The 26460-nt window shown below is 40.1% G+C and overlaps 3 protein-coding genes across 3 annotated transcripts; 2 read left to right on the top strand and 1 right to left on the bottom strand.

Moving 5' to 3' along the window:
* Positions 1 to 3643: 3643 nt before the first annotated feature.
* LOC108885467 (tumor necrosis factor ligand superfamily member 14) lies at positions 3644 to 6830 on the top strand. Its single transcript, XM_018679832.2, has 8 exons — positions 3644 to 3805; positions 3913 to 4002; positions 4270 to 4527; positions 5335 to 5385; positions 5490 to 5523; positions 5830 to 5898; positions 6018 to 6255; positions 6430 to 6830. Exons 3-8 carry the CDS (start codon positions 4333 to 4335, stop codon positions 6617 to 6619), a joined length of 777 nt encoding a protein of 258 aa, XP_018535348.1. The 5' UTR covers positions 3644 to 3805; positions 3913 to 4002; positions 4270 to 4332; the 3' UTR covers positions 6620 to 6830.
* Positions 6831 to 8907: 2077 nt separating this feature from the next.
* LOC108885466 (uncharacterized) lies at positions 8908 to 11728 on the bottom strand. Its single transcript, XM_018679831.2, has 3 exons — positions 10783 to 11728; positions 10632 to 10665; positions 8908 to 10396 (listed from the first exon to the last, which is right to left on the bottom strand). The coding sequence occupies exons 1-3, from the start codon at positions 10996 to 10998 to the stop codon at positions 10008 to 10010; spliced, it is 639 nt and encodes a 212-aa protein (XP_018535347.1). The 5' UTR covers positions 10999 to 11728; the 3' UTR covers positions 8908 to 10007.
* Positions 11729 to 19490: 7762 nt separating this feature from the next.
* LOC108885421 (phospholipid phosphatase 3) lies at positions 19491 to 25729 on the top strand. The gene is made up of 6 exons (XM_018679778.2): positions 19491 to 20007; positions 22723 to 22880; positions 22990 to 23276; positions 23382 to 23439; positions 24561 to 24737; positions 24835 to 25729. The coding sequence occupies exons 1-6, from the start codon at positions 19800 to 19802 to the stop codon at positions 24931 to 24933; spliced, it is 987 nt and encodes a 328-aa protein (XP_018535294.1). The 5' UTR covers positions 19491 to 19799; the 3' UTR covers positions 24934 to 25729.
* Positions 25730 to 26460: the final 731 nt, after the last annotated feature.

Genomic DNA, 26460 nt, shown 5'->3' with positions numbered 1-26460 from the left:
ACAGTAATCAGGGACAAATGTCAGGCCACATGAGTCAAAAGTCAAACCGATTACATTAATAAAAAATAATGCAGTACGGATTAAACTCCTACGAGGCCATAGGGGGAAAAAAAAGTGTTGCTGGACTTCTAATGATCCCTATGGCAGTTTCATAATTTCCCCAGGCACTCAAAAATCATCCAGTCGGCTACTGTGGAGCAGAGCTAATTAGTGGATTTTAACAATTTGGACAGCTGACATAAAATATTACGGATAATTTATTCATTGTTACTGGACATTAAAAAACAACAAATGACAACAGTATAAACTAAACTTTTAGAAGGGCCACAAGATGAAGAATAGAGAACCCATGATAGTTGATACTGTACTTCTGTGGTGCCAAGTTCTAACAAATGTGTGATTAATCAAATTATGCAAACCCTAATAATAAATAAACTGTAACTGTAACGGTAATTCATCCTTGACAGTGCATGACTTTTTTTTTTTTTTAAATGTCGTTTACGAGGTCATGAATAAACTGTCAACAGTTGAACAAGTAAGTGAGAAATTTTAACGTTTTTGTAGTACCTTATAAGGACCAGAGCCATAGCCTGGATTTTGTAAATACTGAGGTCCTATAACTGTAAGTTGCTCTTTGTGTCATTAAAACTCATCCCGAGAAAAAGACGTTTTGAGGTCATTACCTTAGTGTCCTTATTGGTGCAATGATAACAATAAGTGAGACATTGTCTACCTCAATAAGCACTTTACAGTAAACCGGATTCTGGGTATTGGTGAGTATATTGCATAAATCACTGACAGCACAGTACCACATGACAATTGCATCATGTTAATGACTCAATGGTCAACTAATACATATGCTAAGAAATCCCATAGTTGAATTTTAAAAACAGTACAAACTTAATACTTCAATTTTCTGACAGGACCAGGTCCACAGCTGCAGTTATGAAAATGACTAAGGCTAGGTTTGTTTCGAGTAGGCTGATTAGCAAGCACTGACAATATTCCCCGATACTGTCATTACTTGGCTGCTGACACCAGGTAAACTCCATTCACTACTTGCCGCTGTGTCTGCCCTGCAGCAACATGAAAATGTGAATAATGGATTTTTACTAGATTGTGAAACAGTGTAAACATGATGGTGCTGATACCACATGTCTCTTTGGCTGCCTGTTTCATGTAGTTTTCCCAAGTGGTGTTCACCCCTCCCTTGTTGATTTACTCATTATTCCCTGTGTAATAGATACAGCACAGGTGTTACTAATAACAATGGCTCTGTTGTGTCCAAGTGTCTCCATAAGACATGACAGTATGACAGTGAACCAGCATTAACAGTACCATGACCTTGAAACTGAAGCAGCTAAATGGAATATAGCCATTGGTAATTTTATTATTTACATCAGTGCTTTTGTTACTGAGAAATGGCAAAACACATGACAAATAACAATCCACTGATACAGTCCAGTGCCAGCAATGGTCTTGTTATTGTGCATGTTGATTCAGTGCAAAGGGCTTACTGAAACAATACTGTAATGGATTTATCATTAATGTTAATGGGTGCATCTGTGCTGTTGCTGTAGTGCAAGTCATCCCAACAAGCAGCGTCATCACTGCAGATTCAGACCAAATGGCTGATTCCCTGAGCTGCTCACCTACTGAAGCAGGACATAGTTTGCGATACACCACTTTTTTTAAAATTGTGTTAGTGCTATACTCTTTGTTTCGTTTGGTACTAATGTTAGACTAAAACAAATCTATACGACAGACAAATCACTCTCATTTTCATATAAATAAGCAACAAAGCAAATGGGAAAGTTGAAGAAAATAAGACACGTTGGGAATTTTTATGAGAGACAAGGGAATGTATGGAAAATGGGAATTGAGAGCAACATGGGAAATGTTCAATGGCCAAAAATAGGAAATAGGTAATGATCTGAGTAGGATAAGGAGATGAAAAAGAATACTGAGAGCCAGTAAAGGGGGAAACCCAAGTTTCCTAGAGTTTTGTTTTTAATGATTTTGCATGTTCTATAAATATGCATTTTATTTTTACAATTCATGCACATCATTTGATGTATTATTTACTCATGTTATTACTTACACAATAACTCTCACCTATGGGGCTCCATATCTGCATCCATCTGTTCCTCATAACTCATACTTTTCTTATATTTTAACTTTAACTTTAACTTTCTGTATTCAACAAGCAACAGCCACGCTGAGGCCCACCACAACTATGGACTTCCGCCTGTCCTCCTTCCTATTTATCTCCACTGAACACATTGTGCGTTTGGGACTGCATGTGCATGTGTGTGTGAGTGTCTTTGAAAGTAAGAATTTATGGTGTGTGCGTGGGTAGCAAGAAAGTCAGTGTATGTAGTGTGGTTTCAACATATGGAGTATCTCATGTCAAAGTGTCCCCTCCTACATTAAATAGGAAAAAAGACTATCAGTTTCATGCAGAGTAAAAAATGAATCATCTCAGTTTTTTTTTTTTTTAGTTTTTTGGATCCTCATTACATTTGATACAGCATTCAAATATCAGAGAAAAAGAAGAAAACGTGCAATATAAACATTCACATACAGCCCATGTAAGGAAGATGTGTTTGAAAGAAAAAAAAAAACGAGAAAACGAAAGTATTTCTCAGAAATACTTATGCAGAAATGCATGAAGAAAAAACACAATAAGAGGAAGAAGAAAGGAAGAGCAAAATATCTGTAACCAAACTGGCTAAATTTCTGTGCTTCTACTCAACACAAACATAAAGTGGAATTTCATTTGTGGGATGTTGCAAGTGTAACAAAACAGACAAAAACACATTGTTTCATTTAAAAAAGTATTGATAAATCACATGTAATAAAAAAGGAAGAGGACCAGAATACTCAAAGTGTAGCAACTCTTGAACAAAGCAGTGACAGTAAGCATGGAGGGAAACTTAAAAAAAAAAAGGTGTTGTCACATTAGGCCTTACACTTGAACTGCAGGCTGCTTCACTGTCTCAAATCTTCTGCAACACATTAGTCATCCTCAATCACTGCAGGTTGCTCAGCTGAAATTAGATAACGACCACAAGTTCCTCAAAATAGAAATAAAAGCAACATGTTGCTCAAAGTATCACCTGAAGCATTTATATGGGCAAGAATGTGAGAAAGCAGTGGGCTGACTGTCAGGGAATGGGCTGTAAGAGCTATTGCTTAATTCTCACTTAACTGCTTTAAAGCGCATGTGACTTGCGCTGTGGGTGATAGTGCAAGGCTGTATTAGCAACAGAGGGTGAGAAAAGTATGGGTGTGAATTTAACCCTCAAGTCAGCCTCCATAACCACCTCTGCTATCACAAAGACTGAGTTTAACATCGTCCTGCATGGCTCAGTAGGACTTAAAAATGTGCCAAATGCATGGCTCGGCTAGACAAAAGTGACAGTGACAGTTTCCCAGAAACAGACAAAATCAAAAGTAGCTACACAGAGAAAACAAACCAGAAGTGTTCAACAGAACATGAGACACAAGGAGTGAAAAATTGAAGAGACAGAGAAAAGGAAGTGTCAGCGGAGGGACGCTAACTATATTCAGTAGTCGTAGGGAGTGTCCCACATACACACACTCTCACATGCACACTACTCACTCTTTCTCTCTCTCTCTCTCTCTCTCTCTCTCTCTGCCTCTTCCCCATGTCATCTTCATTTCCTCCTTACATGAGCTTGCTTTAAAAGCAATATTAGTGATAGCTGACAGCAGGCGAGCGAACACAAGAGGTGACATATATCTGTACTTGGTGCAGACAGAGGACTTTTTCTCTCAGAGGGTGAGACGTCCAGACAAGTTAAAACATACCATGGTATTTATTGAATATTGTTAATGTTTGTTTTTTTTTAATGGTCTTTAAGAACTTTTTGCCATTATATCTCAAAGGAGCTTCAAAGGAGTGAGTGAAAACTACCCTGTGTTGCTGGATGGTTGACTGAGCTGAGGAGGAACATCCAGTGCACATTTAAATCCAAGGTAATCTCCCTTAAACTGCCTTGAACAAATGTAAAAATAGGTTATTTCTTTTTGAATGACTGAACCTGCCACAGCTGTCTGTTCTTGTGTGCTTGCAGTAGTTGGAGTATGTAGGAATCACTTTGTTTCCCAGAAGCAGGTTGCATCACATGTACCTTCTGTTAGCAAAAAAAGTTTGTTTTTGTTTGTTGTCTTTCCACTGCCTGCCTCTTTTTAAAGTCTCTCTGCTGTTTTTTCTCTGCCTAATCCCAATTCTGTCTCCTTCAGTATTCCCTTCCTTGCCCCATTGGGCCCGTTGACCTTTAGCCCCAGCGTTCCAGGTGGAGTGTGATGGCAGAGGGCAACGTGGGTGTCTGCCCCCAGGTGTTTGTGGTGGATAGTCACTCCAACTTCACCTCCGTGCCCGCCAAGAAGAAACCGTGGTGGGCGAGAGGCCAAAAGTTTCTTCTCCTACTGGTGGGGCTGACTGTGTTGGGACTTGTCGTACAGGGATTTTTCATCTATAACTTATATAAAAAAACTGAGGTGAGGCTGATGTCTGCATGTGATTGTGTGTCTGTCTGTGTGTCTGTCTCTATGAGTGAGGAGAGACGCCTGGGTTTTTGGCGTGCTTGGAAATTCCTCTTCTTTAGAATTTCCCTACTCCCCTCTACGTCATAACCAGACCTCCTAGCGGACAGCTAAAACATGTTTGTACAAGGGTCATCATTTGCTCTTTTAGTTACAGGTTGATAATGTCAAATGTGTCAAATGGACTCTAGTTCTACTTCCCTTTCCTTTCTCTCATGTGCAAATCCACAATGTGACTTCACTTTTCTAAGAGTTTCATTATGCTGTTTATTCAATACTGCCTCTATTACGTTAGTAATAGTAAAGTCTTAACATGCACTGCAGTCAATAATCAAACCATAGAAGAACAGCAGCTTGTAAAGAGATGAATAACAATAATGACTCTAGTGCTTTTATCAGCAGGCAACTGAAGGAGAGAAAGTCAACATGTAACATGAAGTCATTATTATTTTGTTTTTATTTGCATGAATAATTAAATCTGAGGGCTTTGTTAAAGTATATGAAAGAATTAAATAAAAACCAGTGGTCCGTCTGCCACCACAAGGATAATTATTTTTTATCTTTTTATAAAATGTTCCTGTATCTAAAGTGAATGTGCAGATGACTTCACCTTTCCACAACTCTACATGTACATTTCTATTGAGTCAGGACACTTCCTGTTCTTACATGCTCTTGAACTTTTGACATCTTGTTTGCAAACATGCACAGATTTTGTTACTCACCCTATGTGCGTATTACTCACTTTCTTTTTTCTGACCTCAGACCTTTTCCATGCACCAGAACATGTCCAATCCTAAAACACCTGGCCAGCAGGTAAGCAAAGGTGTACAGTCCAGTTATCTTTGGGCAATGAGTCATAGTTATGCTGCCTGCTGTGTGTTGGATCTTTTAGCCTTAAGTCTTATTTTCTGTTTCAGATTGGCACCATTCTGAGTCAAGTGGGATCTAAAGGTACTGAGTTACTCTTTGTTATCACACTTTATTATGCTCATGTTGTACATATGTGACAGACGGATTGATCTTTCATTTTTACCAGCTGTCAACAACTAAAATCATTTGTATGCATGAGATAAAATGTAACTAGGACTCAGTAACAAACTTAGTAAAAGTTTAAAATGTTGTATGTTTTATTTTGTCAGAACTCTAAGATGCAAAATCTCATGTGTAAATGCAGATGTGGAGTTTTTATATTAATTAAACTATTGCTAGATTGACTGATTGTGTGACTGATTGATTTGACCCTGCTTTCTTGAACAGAGTCCAATGAGATTCCCATTCAGCAACCATATTCAAAATTCAACAGAAGCCCCTTTGCTCACCTGATAGGTTAGATCCCTCTCAACACTCTCAACTTTACATATTTCACATGGCCTAAACAACTCATCTTTTTCATTTTCTTTGTTCAAAAATCTCGTTTAATCTCTTCTCTCTCACCTTTATTTCAGGCTCCAATAGTCCTATAGGGGAGGACAAAGTGGTGCAGTGGTTACATACAGCTGGTGAATCCATCACCAGCAACATGAGCTACGACAAAGGCAGATTGTTAGTTGAGATAGAGGGTTACTACTACCTCTACTCCAAAGTGCAAGTGAATGCTGCACAAGAGTGTTTGCTTATCCAGCACAAGGTCATGCACAAAATGAATGCTTATGGCCACCCTATAGAACTTATGAAGTCAAAAAGGTTAGTCAGTGTGCTATTCCTTCCTTCCTTCCTCTGTTGTTGCGCATATTCTTACTTGAGTCCAACCTGATTGCAGTGTCACTTCTGTGCATTTAAATTCAAAATGGCACCAGCGCTGGCTTCATTATGGTGACGTGAGTTTGCTTTGTTTTACCTCTGGCATGTTTCATCTAGATTCCGCTGCTGGCCCCCAAACACTCCAAGTCCAAAGACTTCAGACTCTGAAGATGTGTGGAACAGCTTCCTGGCTGGGATTTTCCACTTGCATGCAGGAGATTACATTTATGTCACATTGGAGAATGTAGAGAAGACACATTCAGGACCTGCATACAACTTCATGGGGGCCTTCATGATATCTACTTAGAAACAAATAGGAATACACCTGTTCCATGTTGTGATCAGATTCTATGTCTGTGTGTGTTAATTTACACCATATGTTGTGGTAATTTTAATATATCTAATATATATATGTAGAGATATCATAAAAAGTATCTGATATTCAGATTATATAATCCAGCTTGATTTGTTACATATTTTGTTGTGTGAATAAATTACTGTTTCTTATCAAACACAAATATGAGGTGGCATCATTTCCTGAAAAAAAAAAAAAAATCATATCTCAGATACATGGATACAGGATCAATGAAAGACAAATGTTTTCTTAGATAATCAGTGATTGAATAAAATCACACAGATTTCTACTTACAAACTAAACTGTGCAAACACAAAATACTGTTTGGAACCAGTTTGGATACCTAAAGCAGACAGAGACTAACCACAGTTATGCAACCCACATAACACAGATACAGGCTATAGATACACAGCATATACAAACACCTGCAAGGCAGTATATGTGTGTGTGTGTGTGTATGTGGTGTGTGTGTGACATGTAGCAGGAGCAGGATGTGGTTGAGTAAGGATGCACTGAGTGAAGGGGGGTAAGAGGTACTGAGGCTGGTGTAGCTGACTCAGCCATTCTCACAGTGTACAGGGGAAAGTTTTACAGACACTGCAGCAGAGTCAAATGGAAAAAAAAGACGTATAGATACAGAGATGTCAAGTAAAGAAGAGTTCTGCAGCAAATGAGGGATTCTGCCAGGGAATTAGGGTGGAAAATGAAACACAAAAAGTGCAAGGAATGCTTAACAAAAATGAGTACCCACAGGAGGTCTTGCAGAGAGGTGACAGATAAGTAACTAAATATCACCACTGAGACCGTTGAAATAAGTGGAAAGACTGACCTCAGATGCTGCAGAGATATTTGGGTCATTTCCTGCTCTGAAAGGCAGATAAACATCTGAGTGTAACAAACACACAAACAAGATAACGCTCTTGCAGCTTGAGCATGAAAGCTTTGCACATAATGAAACATCTCATGCTGTTGTTTATTCATTGCAGTGTTGGAAGCTATCAAGTGTGTTTGCTCAAGTGCAGCACAGGATTTCTTGCTATGTCTCCAGCCGTTTCGTAGCTTGTCCAAAAAAAAAAAAGACACATTTAATTTATTTAATGATTGTTATTTCTACATATCAATTATGCAGAACATGTATGGCTTTGGAATATTGCCTTATTATCTATCACATGCAGAACTTTAATATATGCCTGTTTTGTAGCGTCCAACAATATTACTGAATAATTGTTTAAATTCACTCAAAGCATACCTTTCCCATTGCTAAGCAACAGGAACATTTTACTAATGACTTCTAGCCTGCACATTGACATATCCAGTCTTTTACCAGTTTAATAAAGACAGCATTTCACAAACAATTTTTGCTTTTGAGCAGCAATCAAGAAGGCCTGTATTTATTTCCTCCATCACTACACACACACTGTATGTTATCCCTATCATGCAATGCCCACACGCAGCTTGCTCCAAGACCAAAGCTGCGAGCACTCTCCCAGCACTATGGTAATGGTTAACCAAACAATTCATTTAGGGGTAGGAAAAGAAAACAGTAACAAGTTATTCTGTTTTTCTGTGCCAGCCCACCTTCAGTGAGTTGAATTCATTCATAGTAAGGGTCAGAATGGAGGAGACGCTGCAACAAGAAAAACAAGAGTTGGAATATAAAAATCCAAATGAGACCTTTAGATTAGGTGCATTAGACTTTACGTAGATTACATATGTGCAGTTTATAAAATATAATGCTTTGTTCTAGATTAAACTAGCAGAAATACACACACACACACACACACACACACACACACACACACAGGGACATTACATAGACTTGCATTAATTTCCTGGAGACTTACTCTAACCCTAACCATAACCACTAGTTGCCTAACCCAAATCTTTAAATATGTCTTCATCTTAGTATTTAATGATTTACGTTGCGGGGACACCCCATAAGGGAGACAAGTCTCCATAAAATGACTAAGCTTGAGGGATACCTAGACCTCACACACACATAACACATACAAACACACTCACACAGAGACAACAGAAGCACAGAAAAAGACTTGTAAATATTAATGCATTGATTTTGGCAAAGCAGATTCAATTTGGTTCCATGCTTCTCTCCAAAAGTACTGATCAAATTAAATGACTTTTTTTTTTTCAAATTGCATTCAGCATTTCTTTTTAGACTCAAATATTTGAGTGTGTCTTCTGCTTCATGTGTGCAGTGACAAAAAGAAAGCCACGACTCGTATATTATACCACCAGATAATATTTATTTTCACTTGCCATCTTGGGTCTATGTAACACAGGAGGTATAATTATGCTGAGTTTGTTTGCTGGCTCACACTTTTTTTTTTTTAAACCACGCTGGATGGTAAATAAACAGGAAGTGATGTACATCGAGTTCCCGGTACAGGCTGCGTAATTATAAGGAACTTTCCCTTACCTATAAACCTTTCACATATTCCACTTGTAACTTGTTGTATTCACTTTCACACGCATCATTTTCTATTTTTTACACCAAAATGATCTCCCTGTTCACCATATCCCTGTTTGTGTCCATATTTAATATGGATTCAAATAAATACATTCAACAATGTGTAGTTTGTCCACAGGACTTACAAACATTTTCTCAATTCAGTGCACAAGTAAGAGATATTTTAATAATTCTAGTCATGTTTTGATGAGGGGATCATTTTGACAAGTCCTTGTTTCTACCAAAGTTACTTAAAGTGTCTAACTCGTCATTTGCCAGAAGACAGTAAACGACTCCACTTAACTGCAGTAGATCTAGATGAGGTCCCTGAGGTGTTTGTTGGGGTTTTGGAACAGAATTACAATCACACATTTTTGTGAGTCTTTAGGACTTTTATGAAATAAAAAACAGAGCTATAAAGTCACATGTAACCCAATATAGGCTGCTTAAAAGTGCAGTGTATTGCACATCAACAGTAACGTAGTGGTGTCTACATAAAAAATACATTTTTATAAAAAAAAAATAGCAACATTTTTATAAATATAAGTACATAAATAGTTCAATATCGTCAAATAAATATATAACATATAGAGTAACACATTCATTATTACACAGCATGAGATGAGTGTCTAGTCTTTTCCACATCCTGGTTGAATTATCATGACTGACTTCTCCTGAGATTCCATCTTAAAATCCTGCTAAGCTTCATTGTCTCACACCTTTCATTTTGAAAATGTCTTGGCACCAGTGCCTGCCCATTTTCACCTGCTTGGTCTTGAAGAAAGCACAAACTGGTGCCTTCTTTAGGGTTTGACCCACAGGTCACGAGGACATCTGCTTCTTGTTGACAATAGCAGCACTACAACTTCCATATCAGTCCACAAGGAACATCCCGAATCCTGAGCTGTTCGGCTCCAGTCTCCAGTTCTCCAGTCCTTCTTTTGGTACTGTCATCTCAGTGAGCAGCTTCTCCTTGTTCATCTGGCTCACTGTCCAGCACTTCTTGGTCACAGGTGTTGAACTGTTCACAGCTGGAAGACGCACGTCACAGGTGAATTTATCACCCACACGGATGCTGAAGACGCCTGCCTTGCACTTGTAGACACAGGTGAAGGTGAGATCAATGTACATGAAGTAGGTCCCCACCGCTTCTGCCATCAGCGTATGCTGCTCTGAGTCAAATACGAAGTTGCTTCCTATAGACGCACCATCGGCGTAGTGGACTGAAGCCCACTCCATGGTGGTATTGTGCATCAACTCACCTGCAGGGGGAGACAAACACATTTAATTTAGATGATGGTCACACAGTGCAACGACTGAACTAATTTGGCACAGCTAACAACTATTTACAAACTCTCTCTCTCTCTCTCCCTCTCTCGCACACACACACACACACACACACACACACACATAATGTTAACATTAAACATCACTGAGGAAAATGTATGACTTTATGTTACATGTTTGTGTTTAGCAATTTAAAGAAAAGAGACTTACTTCGGATGGCTGACAGGTAGACAAAATTCTGCATCTGTTGATAAGACAATAGATAAAAGGGATTAAAACGTGCAGAGGACATGGGTCAAACTAGAAGAAGATAAAGCTAATTATCCTGAATTTGTGCAAACAACAGGAGTCATTTGTTTACCTTGTATTTTGGGTCAGGTGCGTGTCCTGTCAATTGTGACGTCTGAGACTCATACTTCTGCGGCTGCAGTTTGGACCGTAGGTCCATCACAGCCAGCAGTCCGCCGGCAGCCACAGCTGTCACCGCCACAAACAGAAAAATGATGGACATGATGAGAAAAGCATCCAGGCAGGACCCGCGCCGGCGGCCACTCTTCTGGAGAGACTCAACATCCATTTCTGTGTTTTGTTGTTGTGTCAATAGGCAGTCAGATGTCTGAGCGTCGGGGAGTGTGTCCACACCGTCCAGTTTTCAAGTTCAGCGTATTAAAAGCTTTGGAAGTTGTACAGCTCCAGTTGTTCAGTGGCGTATCTCCACAAAATAGTCCCCTGGATTTCATACAGACCAGTCCGAGACTTGAGCTGAATGTCGCGACTCTAAGCACCATTATGGCTATTTATAGGGTAGCCTACAGTAGACCCACTGCGCGCTCAGTTTCAGATAGGGAGGAAAAACGCGGAAGTCATGGGTTTCCCTCTCGCCTCCTCACACACGCCCCCCTCCTTCGCTGCTAGTAACAGAGGTGAGAAAACTAGATGTACAGACTTTCCGCAGCTCTCGTCGCTGTTGCGCAAGTGCGCCCTAAAGTGAGCCTGTGCGGTGGAAAACGAAAGGCAGATAAAAAACCTCCAGCTTCAATACATTCCGACACAGTCAAACAAGGGCTTACCTTTCCCTCTCCACTTTGAACCTGGCAAAAGTGGCACAATGGAGATAATGGTCCAGGTATCATCGGGTAATCCATAAATCATGTATAATATATATAAAGAAATAAAAAGATAATTCTGTTACTTTCTGTTTCTGTTACCAAAATTATAGCCTGAAACCTTAATGTGAATTTGCATAACACTCTCACTGGAAAAGTGTGTTTTGGTAAGTTAATGAAGAGATATACGATGACATAGCGTGAAGTATTCGTCAACAGTGTGTATTTCATCATCGGCCAAAAAAAGCTCACAGCGTCACACCTTTACTTTTTATACCTGGCGTAATTCTGGCCTAACCACGTGCCAGTCGCTTATCAAATGAGAGTGCATCCCTTTAGTTGTGCAAAAGCATGTGGGAATTCCCCACTGTATGTGTGTGTGTGTGTGTGTGTGTGTGTGTGTGTGGTGTGTGTGTGTGTGTGTGTGAGAGAGAGAGAGAGAGAGAGAGAGAGATGCAAGGTGTGTCAGTTTGCTGGAGAGACTGGAGGGATGTGGATCTCTGGAAATCAAAAATACATCCCTAGCATTACTCAAACCCTTAACATCCAATCAGATTGGACCTTGTCTTGGTTCAGTGTGAAGGGGAATTCACCACATCATGTGTGTGAGAGTGACACAGAGAAGACGGGGAAGGGCTCAAGACAGAGAGAGAAAAGATAAGGAAGAGTGATTTTCCTGTAAAGTATTTTCACTTAAGAATTCCATGTAGCAGAACAAAAATATCAACTTTTATATGACGTGGCAAATGACACTGTGTTTCATGGTTTGGGGTAGGCCTCTCAGCCCCAGTCAAGAGAAGTCTGAATGCTTCAGCATACAGTGAAATTTTAGGCAGTAGCATGCCTCCACTCCAGGTTTGTGGCAACAGTTTGGATGAAGAAATACAGTAATGGTTGTGCACAGAGCCCTGATCTTAATCCTGTTTGACACCTTTTGGATGAACTGTAATGTCATGCCTTATTTCCACACCTGAGTGCCACGTCTCACTAATGCTTTTGTTACTGAACGGGAACAAATCCCTGCAGCCAAGAAGGAAATAAAGGCAAAGAATGATCCATGACATTACTGACAATGATAAAAAAAAAAAAATCTTCTAATTGATATCAAGCTTACTGAGAGAGAGAGTTTATTGTCTGTTATTCTGTCTAAAAGATTGGTTTTATACAGGAACAAAAACACAGCAAATCAATATGGGCAGTGATGGTGATACTGCAGCATAATTCTCATCACAGTCTGTTGTAGTGTAACATATGCGGTGACATATGCGGTATGTGTCTGTGGAGATGGTAATGCTGGTCTGTCCACCACTTTGGTACAGACTGAAATATCTCAGCAACTATCAGATGGATTGCCATGAAATTCAATAGTGATATTTAAGGTCCCTCAAGGATGATTCTAATGACTTTTTCTGTAGCACCAACATGCTTCAGGCTCATGTCTCTCCAACATCCACCAGATCAATTGGCACTAGACTTTTCCTGACATTTGTGGCTCCCAGAGGATGACTCCTGCTGGCTTTGGTGATTGTCTGCAGAGATGTAGAAAAGTCCACAAGTTTGTTCCGGTTGAGCAGAGCTGATGCACTGACTGTACATTTGAGTTTTGGTTATTTTTTACTGTAAAATACAATAAGTTGTGAATTGATCACCAGTGTTACACTGGCATCATTACTGATGAGGGCTTTCCCTCCTACATCAGGTGATGATCCATAAAGCTCTGACCTCTCTCAAGAGAGTTTACACTGGGATTTGTTATAACCATACTAAAATGCTGAGTGCTGATCAAAACATGATCAGCTGGTCAGAACTGCACAGTTTGCTAACAGAGAAATGTTATGGGAATGTTTTGGGTTGTTACTGAAAGGGAAGTGGGTGGTTTTATAAAGGCAGACATGAGACAGGAAGTGACAATCACTGACAATAGATAGAAGATATATTTAGGCTATCAGTTATTTGTACTGCTGAGACAGCTAAATCTGTCAAAACTGATAATGACATCATCAAAATAATGTATGTACAGTAAACAGTACAGTATTAAAATGTCCCTACCTTGTCTATAGGTGTTCACAGAACAGTGCATGTGTAGAATACACTCAGGTGGTAGTTTATTAGGGTACACCTAGCTAAAACTGTCCTTCCCATTTGTATCAATGATGGTAGACTCAATAATAGAAACTTCAATTCAATTCAATTTTATTTATATAGCGCCATATCACAACAAAAGTCATCTCAAGGCACTTTTCATATAGAGCAGGTCTAGACCGTACTCTTTAAAATAGGTATTTACAGAGAGAGACCCAACAAATCCCACCGCGAGCAGCACTAGGCGACAGTGGCAAGGAAAAACTTCCTTGTAAGAGGCAGAAACCTCGAGCAGAACCGGACTCAGGGTGGGCGGCCATCTGTCTTGACCGGTTGGGTTAAGAAGGGGGGGGACATAGCATAATACAGGTTCCAATAAAATGTAAGGTGATGCCAGTAATACAACAGTAGTAATGATAGTAATGATAATTAAAGTATTAACTGCTAACATAGCAGTACAACTAATAGCAGTATAAGTAATTTCTAATTCTAGCAGCAGGTGTTGAGTGGAGTTGTAGGAGCGGCAGGAGACTTGTCATCACAGATCAGACTCTACAGCTCCAGAGGCAGAAATACCTGCAGAAAGAGACAGAAGAGGAGAGAGAGACGGAAGAGCACAATACTATGGGAAAGGGGAGATATTTAGTTAGTAACATGTATTTATGGGATATGAATCCATACAGTGGAGAGGGAGAGAGAGAGAGAGAGAAAGAGAGAAGCTCATTGCATCATGGGAGATCTCCTGGCAGTCTAGGCCTATAGCAGCATAACTAAGGGATGGTTCAAGCCTGAGCCAACCCTAACTACAAGCTTTATCAAAGAGGAAAGTTTTAAGCCTACTCTTAAAGGTACAGAAAGACCTCTTCATATTACACAATCAACTCATCAATCTGTATACGAATAACATGACTATCCACTTTGAATTAACTCAGCTCAGTGTACACTGTACATGTTAGCTCCATCTGTATATGTGGGCTGAAAAAGTGAAGGATTGCCAGACTGTGACACATTTCTGCTCAGCAGGCAACTGACTCAACTCTGTTCTGTTGTTTAGAACACTTCATGTGAATACAATAATATACACAGGGTCCACGTGTATTTCCCTCCTTCAGCTCCTCCCTCTTTGTCATTGTTGCATAGCAGTTTATAGGAACCAGTGCTGTAATGTTGCTGTAAAGCGGGAAATCAGTGGAATTTTTGCAGTCGCTGCAAAATTTTATTCTTAGTTTATTTTTTTGGAAGTGATGCAAGGAGGCAATGATTATACCCACTCCAGAAATTAAATGTTATTGTAATATAGCACAATATGAAACATGTCATCAGCAGATGTTTTTGGGCATGTGATCTCTTGGCAGCCCTGATGGCTTTTTGGACTTCGTATCAGGCCTGTCTATACCAATATCTCCGGACTTGAAGGCTGCACACCGGTTTCTAATCTTGTTGGGTATGTGGTATATTAGATGGTGATTATGTGAAGATGATGATGAGATCTCCACTGACACTGTCTCGCTTGTATATAGAAGTTCATTACAAAGAAGTCCAGCATCAAAACAAGCACTGCAGTAGCCTGTGAGAGGATCCGAGCCAATAGGGATCTCTCTCCCTAGCAGCTCTAAACATCAGAATGTTTCTGTTAGTTGTCTTCATGATCTATAGCGAGACTTCGGGATCTCACTCAATGACCTCACTTTTTCAGGAAACAGAGAGGAGGGAGGGAAGTCCCTCTCCCTGTCTATGTTCATGGCTATTAACCTAAACATGAACCCAAAGAATAGAAAGACATTCATGGAGCTTCAGACATTCCAAGAGAGTAAAAACCATATGTGGAACTTTAGACACTACACGTATATCTGCATTGAACCAGGACTTCTGGTTGGGATATACACGAATAGTCCGGGAGGGGATGCAGGTGGAGGTACACCAGTCAATACCTGCTAACAGTGTCTGTATACTCATGTATATTTTCCATGGCTTGCTCATGTCAATGTTCATGTCTTAAGCCTCCAAGCAGCCCTGCAGTTCTGCTAGTGCATCATCAGTCCACACCTTCACAGTCCTAATTATGACTGGTCTGCTGTGAGCCTCTTGATGTAGGTGGGCTGTAGCAGGATAGTGAGGTGATCACTTTTTCCAAAATATGGCTTAGAGACAGCAGTATAGGCATTTTAATGTTACTGTAGCATTTGTTTAGGAAACTGTTTCCCCTGGCGGGAAAGTTAACAAGCTGATGATATTTGGGGATGCTACAGAGCATGACTCTGAAATGTACCTGTGTTGATGTTTACCTTGCCTTTGTTTTTGCTCTGCTTTAACTGTTTGTTATTCTACAATGGAAGGAAAATCTTCTTATTGTCATTTATATTCATTCTGTTGAGCAGAGATGGAGAGTAAGCAATACATTTACTCAACTCTACTTGGAGTTACTGGTACTGACAGCATAAGGTATATGAGGTATGGTATTTATTATGTGTACTTTTACTCCATTATGTTGCAAAGGTAATGATGTACCTTTTAATTCACTTCATTTATCAGAATATTTCTTTTCCATCTACTGTCCATAATATTTCAACCAACAGTCTTCAATCAGCTGTACATTTTTAACAAATTAGCAGCAGGATATTCTGATCCTGACACACGTCAAACTGCACACCCCCCAAGCTATTATGTATTATATCATCCTATGCTACAACCCTATGTTAATTTTGCCTAATTTCCACTTTCCCATCTACTGTATAGCTCCAGGAGGGAAGTCCTTAATTTCTCCTGTGGTTTCTGCTATGTTTTCCCCTCACATACTGACTTTTTTGAGAGAGAGAACTTTGTCATCTTCTTAGAGAGCGTGGCCCAGGTCAGGAACCTTTTCTGTTGCGGGTTTTTAAATCCCACTGAGGGAATGTTTGTCATATTACACATATATTACACACAGGTGAATTTAACCTCTTCCACAACATTTACCTTTCCCATATGACATAATCTAACCTTATGCCGTGCCAATTGCAAAAGGGCATCAGTAATTGAAATATTGCGAGGAATGACAAGTGAGAAAAAGTCAGAGGGTATGATTGGAAAAAAAAATACTGGGACTGTTTCTGTGTGGGAGTGATGGGGAAGTCATCACGAAACAGAGAAAATGAGAAATTTATCAGTACAAGTATGACAGTTTGTAGAAGGTCATATGCTCCCGTAGAGTAAAATACCCATATCATCTGTTCCCTAATGAAACTCACCATACGTCTACAAACCAAAAGCACATTGTCAGACACAACCATGCACACCAATAAATTCCTCAAAACTTTCAACAGTTTAATTGTGCCAAGAAACATTAGGACTCCTCACTGTTGAGACATGATTCTGCTTCATGCTGCCAAATTCTGAGTGCTGCAGTGTGTGTGTAATGGAATAATTGTGTTTTATGTGTTTGGTAACATGTGTATTAGACTGCTGATAAAATTAATCAAACTTGTTGGCAAAAAGAAATCAAGAGTTTTCATAGGCCTCTGCTTTTCATCTTTTCATTAGAGGAAGTGACAGACAGCATTACTCAGTGAGGTGTTGTAATGTGTCATGTGAAGAAATGTAATCATTATTTAAATGTTACTTGATCTCCTTTACTGAAAATGATGAAATTCCAGAGAAAAAAATGAACAGACACTGTTTTAGTGGCTTACCAAAGGCAAGTAATTTCTAGAGCTATATGTTTGTACACACACACATACACACACAGACAAACAGACATACACACCATCCTTGTACACCTATCTTTGTGGGGACCCATTGTTAACATAATGCACTCCCTTGTCCCTTACTCTAATCTTAACCACCACAACTGAAAGCCTAAGCCTTTAGCCATTTAAACTTGTGTGCTCCAGAATGTTGGTCCCTACATAACTATCAGAGCCCACACATATGGTGGGCCCCATGTGTGTGGACCCCATGAATATGGTAAAACAAACCATACACACACACACACACACACACACACACACACACACACACACAGGGTTTTTATATCCATTGGTGGATTTTCTGTGGTCAAGATTACGTACTGGCCTTTTTAACCTAAGGGAAAAAAAAGTCATTTGCTGGGCTTTCACACAGGGAAATCACTGGCTTGATTTTCACTTCACGCTCAGAAAAGTACAACTACTCTCTCTCTCTCGCTCTCTCTCTCTCTATTTCCTACAGAAATGAAAACAAAAATTGCCGACCATCAGCAGAGGAGACAAATGAAAAACCTCCCCTTGTAGTGCTTTTGCTGCCCCCTACAGCAGAGAACTCATTTGTCCTAAAAGCACTGCTGCAACTGCAGTTTTACTGTCGAAACAAGTGAAAACACACACTTCCTCAATCTTTTTATAAAGTTAGTTTATAACACCTTTCCATACACTCATTACATTACTACATTTATGACACTCAGAAACTATTGTTTGTCATTTACCACATTATTTATGAAAACATGTGCCATGATCCATTACATCTAATCACCCTCTCCCAGACTTCAGTCTCAAAGAAATTAGGAAAGAAAAGAAGAAGAAAGAGGCAGGATTGTCTGAAAAGGTCGCAATAAAAAGACAGTTTGTATTAAGAGATTTCTAAGAAGAAAAAAAAGAAGACAAAAAAAGAAAGAAAAAAAGAAGGAAAGTTCACACCAAAATCTAGTCATCAACAAACAATAACAATAAGCTGGCTGTACTTACTTAATTCTGTTCATCCTCCATAGTGAGCTCTCGCCGTCGCTCCCTATCCTTGTCATCATGTTGCTCTTTCTCAGCCCAAGTTATGTTCATCTCCGCTACCTTGTAGCTGGTGTGATGTTTTGTCTCGTGTCCTCTGCTTTGCTTTCTTCCTGTCGGTGCGTGTTGGATATTGTAATGCCACCTTTGTGTTGTGGTAACTGGCATTTACCACTTCCTTACGTACATTTTAGTTTATGTCCCTTGTCATTGCCATCACTTAAAGGTGGTAATGATGCGATATATAAATGTGAATATTAGTGTAAATGTGCTCTAAAAATTCTAATTGAATACCTCTGCTGCTTCTGCAAATACAGCAAAATCTGCAATGCCCAAAGGTAAATTTATTTGCCCTAAGGATATTTTTATTACAAAGTATTGGGCAATTAATTGTCTTATTATTATGTTGGTGAAGTTGCAAAACAACCAGCACATAACATAAACCTTGATATGGATGTTAGGTATGGATTTGAAAACAATCTGGGCCAAAAGAAAATGAAATAAAATAGAAAAATCACAACCATTTATCAGTGGATTACCATATTTATTATGTTATTTAATACTGGGTGAACATTGGCTTAGAACTGATCTGTAAATCATTGTGTAGGTGTGTACTAATAATTATAATGTAAATTATGTATTTAAAAAAATACCATATAAAGTGATAGCTCAGTCACACAAAAGAAGTCCTTGAGGTTCATGTAGTCAGGTTACCATTAGGTAACATGAGGCCACTGATCCAAAGAAGTCGAGGAAGGAAATTAAAGATTTACAGATAATGAGGGACCAGATCACTGGTTCAGTAGTATTTAGTATTTTTTCTTACACATAATATCTGATTTTAGAGTTGCCCTGTAAATTATGTTGAGGCTAGTTTAGTTGTTTCTCGTAGACTCTGGATTTTTAAAACTTCTGTCTAACAAAAAAATGGAGGTGAAAGGTGAATCATACGGAGTTATGGAGAAATATCTCGCAGACTGTTTATCATGCAGATCAGTCCATCGTCATCCGTGACACACTGCTGATGCAACGGATGCTCTTCCCCCTCATCTAATTTCAAGGTAATTAAAAACCCAATAACTAATGGCCAGAGAGAGAGAGAGAGAGAGAGAGAGAGAGAGAGAGAGAGAGAGAGAGAGAGAAGATCTTATTCCCCAGCGTCTGTTTCGCAACTCGTCTGGAGTTTTCCGCCCCACCGTGGTGCATATCTTCTAGGTGACGGGCACCCCGCAACGAGTCAGGACGAGCCTTGCAGACTCTGTGATGAAATTAAAAATGCGTAAAAAAGACATTTCACTTTGACAGCTAAGCAACACGTGCTACGGGGAGCGTGTTAAATACTCTGGCAACTGGTACATTTGTCTTCAGTCTCCGTGCGGCTCCGCACATGAGTAGTTTAAGGGCGCTCCCAACAAGTTTCTGATGCCAACAAGTTTGTGTACTCCGAGCCAGTTGTTATGTTGGATAAATTTGGGCCGCAGAGCACCGGTGTGTCCGTCTCCAGCGCGGACCTCCAACTCAAACTGACGGACAAAAGCAGCCTGGCTACTGCGACAGGGATGGGGATGGAGAACGGAGCTGGGAAGAAGTTCATGGAGATAACTGGACCGGCTTTATCCAAAAGAAAACTTCTGGTCGGCTTAGACCTCCTGTGCCTCTTCCTTGGTAAATATCAGTTTATGTTCTTTGTATTGTGAAGTGTGGAGTGAATGGACATTACAACAGAGCAAACACCTGCACAATATCACGCATTCCAACAAAACTGCAGTACCATTCAGACTACACCATATCTCTCTATAAGTTTATAATGGCTTCTCACACAGCTCCGTGGTCAATGCATAGTATTATAAGGAGTTTCTGTTATTTTGTCCATCCGTGCCCAAAATATGTGAGGATTCATTTGTGCAGACTGTGCAAGTACTTGCATTGATTGCTGAGACTATTCATGTTGATTTGTCTAAATCTATTTTTTCACTCTTTTTGGCATCAAAAATTAAAATGAATAAAGTGAGAGAATAACAGAATTTTTTTTTTTTCACAAAATATCCATTCATTTCTAGCTTTGTAGACTACAGACGAAATCCTCTACATACTTGTTATTCCTTGCTATTCTCTGGTGAGGGGTAACTTTGACCATGTTGAGCTCTGCTCTGCTTTGTTTCCATCCCCTTTTTATTTAGTCAACAAAGACAGTCAAGCATGATGATCAGAGATGTGGCAAATTAACACCAGGTTTGTGAAGAGACAGGAAAGAAAGAGTGAGAGGGAAAAGAAGGGGGAAAGAAAAAAAAGTTTCTCAAGTTCTCTCTCTCTCCATCTACATGTATCTCTCCAGCCATGTTTTTCCCACTCATGCGCGCTCTCGAGCTCTCCGTGCCAGCTGGTTCATGCATTGCCCAGGGAATTCTACTGTTTCCATGACAACCTCCAGTTCTCAGGGTAGAGTCAAGCCACAGGGAATCGTATTTGGTATAAATAAATAAATGTACGATCCATGAGTAGTGTGTGTGTGTGTGTGAGTCTGCATGGTCATGGCTATAATTGTTGACCCCCCTCTCCCCCTTCCCCTTGTTCCTTATGTGTGACAGGAGGGTGGTTATGTAATGTTGGCTAATTGGAAGAAGCTGGATGGAGAGGTACTCTGTATTAACAACAGATTGGACATGTGCTGTAGGGAGGGAGTGCTGCAAGAAGTCTCTCTTTCTCTGTCTGTTTCTCTCTCTCTCTCTCTTTCTCCTACCCCTCTCTGTACTGTGTGTGTGCAGGCATGCAGGACATAGAGAGAGAGAGAGAGAGAGAGAGAGAAGGAGGGACACTCAGAGACAAACAGAGACAGTGTGAGGCTGGTTCTGGCTCTGGACTGCTGCGGCATTTGCTCTTTGTTTTGTAGGAAAGAGTTGAACTGAAGTCACAAACAACCCCTCTTTCTCTCCTCATCAACAGAAATGCACACACACACACAAACACACACACACACACACACACACACACATAAGCAGACACACATGCGCAGTTTAAACTGGGTCTGCGTTGAGCTCTGCCTGCTTTACTCATCTATTTCCAGTCTCAATGGATTCAGTCTGTATTCAGTCAGGAAATGGGAGCTTTCTGCAGTTGCTTGGGCTTCTTTGGTCCCAGTGGAGCAGTGTTGTGACCCTCACATTCCTAGTAGTTGTCTAACTAGCTAGGTTCTCAAGAGAAAAATCCGGGTTCCCATCCTTGTTTTTCTGTAAAACTACTCCCCATTTGACCTTCTCCCCCTTCCCCAGTCCCCAATCCCCCTCAATGTCATCTTCCCTGCCAGTTTTATTAGAGCCTCAAATTTCTGTTACCCACTTCTTCCTTAGACCCTACTACTTTCATTTGTGATTAAGGCTATACTTAGTGAGTCTCTTGTATGTATCTATTGTGCTGAGAGTCCCTTAACTCTCTCTCCTTTGATCAGATTTAAATCGTGCTTTTGCTGATTTTACTTAAAATCTTTCTTTCCAAGCTGCTTTTGTTTAGAAATCTTAAAACATGAGAAAGTTTCCTTCTGTCGTTCAATGAAAACAAGACTATGAGTCCATAGTCACAGCAGTGACTCTGCAAAGCTGTACTTGTATGAACACGCTCACAGTGACAGTGTTAACCTGTAGATTTTTTAGTAGTTAAATGTCCATTTTTCCCATGAGAACTTTGCTATTTCCTGCGGAGAAGTATGGTTTCTGGGAGAACATTGATAGTTCACACAACATGTAGAGGGGAGGGCTGGAGGGGGCATAATACCCACAAGAACATTCATATTTGCCTGAGACATGGAGGCGGGGGCTCTTCCAGTGAGGTTTTGTCACAGCTAATTGACAGTGAAAGTGACATAGAGGGGTATGTATCTGAATGATATTAATAACAAAAAATGTACTCAGAAATACCATAAACCCTTACCTAAACACACAAAAAAATTAGGTCAGTCTATGAGATGTTATAGTGATATGCATATTTTTCCATAATCACATAACAGGCTAATATATTCTGGATGTATAATGGGGGTGGGTGGGGGATTATGTTTTATTTAAAGGGTTATTTACGTAGTCAACAAAGAAACATAAAGCACACAAAACATTAACTTTAAATAACACCTAGCCCAAGGTCTACAGATGTGAATGGAATATTGAACACCACATGACTAAGAGCTGGAAAGACACCCATGTTTAAGGTCACAGATTCCCTTTTGGTTCTCCTCCATCACCCTTTCTCAACCTCTGGTTTTGCTCCTCTTTTCTCCTCCCACTCATCCTCTCCAGTACCTCATCACAAAGAGGAATATCTGTGTTCCCACTGGGAATCATATCTTTTTCCTCATCAAATTCCTTTCATCTCCCTCTTTCTCCTCCTGTGCAGCCTCCATCCCTTTCTTCGCCTGTGAGCTGAAGGCAGTGAGTCCTTACAGAAGGGGCTTTATGTGTGGGGACCCCAGCATCACTTATCCTTATCTGCACCAAGAGGCCATACCAGATGAATTACTCATCGCTGGTGGCATCATCATCACCGGCCTCACAGTGAGTCATCCTCGTCAGTGCAGTCAGTCTATTATTCATTGCACATCATGTCCTTGCTCGTGAGGCCGACATAAAGTATTTAATATGGCGGTTATGTGTTCACCTCCAGATTGCCCTCGGGGAGTGTTACAGGGTACGTTTCCGGGGAGTCAGCTCCAAGGCCTTCGTCAGGAACCTTTATGTGTCCTGTTTGTACAAGGAGCTGGGCTGCTTCCTGTTTGGCTGCTGCGTCGGCCAATCGCTGACCAACATGGCCAAGCTGAGTGTGGGACGGCTGCGACCGCACTTCCTGTCTGTGTGTGGTGTCACTTATGCGTCGCTCAACTGCACGCCAGGAAGCTACGTTGCGACAGTGAGCTGCCGCCAGCCTGACCACCGGTTAGAGGAGGAGGCCAGGTATGTATGTGTGTTTGTGTGTGTGTTGTTTTGTTTTTTTATGCATATGTGTTATGAATTGTACTTTTGTCTGATGTGATTAATAATACTTCGCCATTTTTGTAGGAAGTCCTTCTTCTCTGGTCATGCTTCCTTCGCTATGTACACAATGCTCTATTTAGCAGTGAGTATCTGTCTGTCTACTCCACACACACACACACACACACACACACACACATGCACACACACAAACACTGGCAAAACCAATTTACCATCTCTCCAATTTCCAATTACCATCTCTCTATAAAATGCAAGGAGAGGATGAATGAAACATGGACCCATCATCAGCCCAGTTAGCAGCAAAAAGCGAGAGCATGAAAGAGGAGAGGGAGAAAGAGAAGGACTGAATGGAGAAATGGGACAAACAGAGACAGCTTTGTTCTGCTGTGGGAGGAGTGTGACCTTGCCTCACCGCCTCACTGCTCTCCTCTATTGTGTGTGTGTGTGTGTGTGTGTGTGTGTGTGTGTGTAGGCTCCTGCATTTATATGTGTATATGAAAGCCTGTGTTGGTGCTTGCAAATGCCTGTGAATGTGAGCATACTACAGTACATATTTGTGTTTGTGTGTTTGTGTGTCTGTGCAATCTTGGCTTGCCCTCTGTGTTACACTTACTCTTACACTTTCTCATGTTACTATAGTGCTCTGCCACAAATAGTGAGGGGAGGAGAAAGACGTATTGAATTACCAATAAGCCACCAGATTGTTCATCTTCATTTTCATAACTACTCGAGATTAGAAGCTGCATCAGTGCACTGATTACTGTATCTCTAACATAGCAGGATCTCATGAATCTGGAGGGACAAAGGAGAGATATGTATGGGTGACAAAGGCAAGTTAAAATCAATGCAGTAAGGTGGCATCCAGAACAGCTTCAGTGCCCTTTACTACAAGGATGAACACCATTCTTCCATATTCCCTCATTTAGTGCTTTGATGACAACAGTGCTGTCTAAAGCACTTGAGGCACCGTTCTCCTGGATTGTGATCAGGTGACTCTGAAGGCCATAGCATGTGATTTACATTATTTTATTACTCATCAAACCATGTTTCATCAGTTGTCACCTGTCTGTGTTTGTTTCTTAATGCATCTAGCCTACTGTTACATCTAAAACAATAGCTCATTAAAACAACAGGCGACCAGGGAACAGGATGACGCTTTGCTAATAAGGTGACATACACTTGTACACAAAGCTGATGACGATTTCCTTCTATAAAATATATAACATGTTTGTTTTTGTGATGCAGTTTTACCTGCAGGCGCGGTTGACATGGCATGGGGCTCGGCTGCTGAGGCCAGCGCTGCAGTTCTTCCTGGTTCTGCTGGCAGTCTACACAGGTCTGACCCGCATCTCAGACTACCGGCACCACCCGTCCGATGTGCTAACAGGTTACATACAGGGAGCCCTCACCGCTTACTGGGTGGTCAGTATACCATGTCTGCTTGTTTTTGCTCACGTCCACATGTCAAAAGCCTGTTAAAAGTCCTAAGATGGGCATGTTTTTGTCTCTGTGTTCTCAGGCCTTCCACATCTCATCCATGTTTAAAAGTTCCAGATCAGATCTCTCTCCTACCGAGACCCTGGACACCCCCTTGTCACCTCACCACACCGTCTGCTAAACCTCACCCCCCCCGTACCAACCCCTGCCTGTAGTCTGGTTTGGATAGACAAGAGATTTGAAGAATGTGAGACCATTTCCTGTGAAGTCAAACCACATACCTCAGTATTCAGACAGAGTGTAGGACAGAGAGGGAAAGAGAAGAGTTTGTGAGAGCTTGTATGTGGCTCAAAAGAGAGGACTTATGAACTGAGAGAAAGGAACAGCTGCTCGGCAGGAGTGTTGTGTAAGCAGCCTGAGCACTTGACCTTTTGTCCTTGTGACTGACCCTAACATCACCTGTGATACTTACCTGTGAGATATGACTGAACACACAGCAAACACTACCACTCTATATGTCACCTGTAAATATATACAGCTTTTGTACAACTCAAATGATACTGTAAAAGCACTTTTTGATTTCCATATTAGTATTATTAATTACCCATTTGTAATGATTTGGTATGTAGAATGGAATATATTTTATACAAACATATAACATATCTTGTAGCAGTTTTTTTTGTTGTTGTTGTTTTTACATAAATCCAGTGAATGTAATGATGTTGAAGGAAGCACAAATGGTAAGAGCACAACTTATTTTCCCTAATGTTTTGTACTATTTAGATGTGATTTGTCTGTCCATTTGAGTGTAGAATGCCATACATGTAGTTTACTGATGAGAGAATGTCTACAGAATATAATACATATTGGAAGACTATACTGTTAGTTATCAACCGTATTTATAATAATATGTATGTTGCTAGGCTACTTACCAGTCCAAGAGCACACAGATCATTAAAGGTGATTTTTTAAAAAAACCATGTCTCTTTAAGTTTAGTTTGTGACTTTTTTTTTCCAAAATATTAACGCTACATGCACATTTCTAGAATAAATGCTTTACATTACGTTACTAATCTTTTAAAAGCTGTACATTCATCAAGTTAAAAACTGAGTTTTTGAAAATGTTCCCACCACTAACTTTATATGACTGTCATTTGTTGGTGGGCAGGTAGGTAGTGTATGGGGTTTTTTTTTAGAGCTAAAGAGTTTTTTTTTTTTTTTTTTTTTTTTTTTTTGCTAAAAATGCTGGAAATTAGATTGATGAGAACAATAAAACAAAACCCAAATATTAAAGCTGCAGGCAATAAAACCAAAAATGATCAGTAGAGTGAAGACGAACGGTAGAGTCTGGTGATAATTTTCTGCGTGTTTGTCACTACAAGTGACACCTCATTTGGGCTATATATGAGTATTAATTAGTGCAGCTTTAAGTATATAGCCCATTCATTTTGCAATGAACAAAAGTCCACACAATGGTAGTTCAACTGATAAATTATTTATGAACCATAATTTCAATAATTTAGTATAATAATTTTTTACTGTCTTTACTGAGGTAGAAAAAATATTTAGACTCTTAAGTAAAAGTAGTCACAGTGTGTGTGTGTGTCTGTGTGTGTGTGTTGTTTATAGTTGAAAAGCAACAGGTAGCTGTACCTAGTAGCAGTCAGATAAAGTGCCTGGAAACTGGAAATACTCAAAAACAAGTACA

This window comes from Lates calcarifer, linkage group LG5, assembly GCF_001640805.2.
Source record: "Lates calcarifer isolate ASB-BC8 linkage group LG5, TLL_Latcal_v3, whole genome shotgun sequence".
Taxonomy (NCBI): domain Eukaryota; kingdom Metazoa; phylum Chordata; class Actinopteri; family Centropomidae; genus Lates; species Lates calcarifer.
This window is presented reverse-complemented; position numbering and strand designations above follow the sequence as displayed.

Bases quoted from the DNA above. Each gene is read 5' to 3' on its own strand.
- LOC108885466 (XM_018679831.2), bottom strand. From the start codon at position 10,998: ATGGATGTTGAGTCTCTCCAGAAGAGTGGCCGCCGGCGCGGGTCCTGC. The intron at 10,666-10,782 runs GTAAACAAATGA...TCTTATCAACAG, and splicing joins CACCTGACCCAAAATACAAG to ATGCAGAATTTTGTCTACCT. The intron at 10,397-10,631 runs GTAAGTCTCTTT...CTCCCCCTGCAG, and splicing joins CTACCTGTCAGCCATCCGAA to GTGAGTTGATGCACAATACC.
- LOC108885467 (XM_018679832.2), top strand. From the start codon at position 4,333: ATGGCAGAGGGCAACGTGGGTGTCTGCCCCCAGGTGTTTGTGGTGGAT. The intron at 4,528-5,334 runs GTGAGGCTGATG...TTCTGACCTCAG, and splicing joins ACTTATATAAAAAAACTGAG to ACCTTTTCCATGCACCAGAA. The intron at 5,524-5,829 runs GTACTGAGTTAC...TTTCTTGAACAG, and splicing joins GAGTCAAGTGGGATCTAAAG to AGTCCAATGAGATTCCCATT.
- LOC108885421 (XM_018679778.2), top strand. From the start codon at position 19,800: ATGTTGGATAAATTTGGGCCGCAGAGCACCGGTGTGTCCGTCTCCAGC. The intron at 20,008-22,722 runs GTAAATATCAGT...CCTCCTGTGCAG, and splicing joins CCTCCTGTGCCTCTTCCTTG to CCTCCATCCCTTTCTTCGCC. The intron at 23,277-23,381 runs GTATGTATGTGT...CCATTTTTGTAG, and splicing joins CGGTTAGAGGAGGAGGCCAG to GAAGTCCTTCTTCTCTGGTC.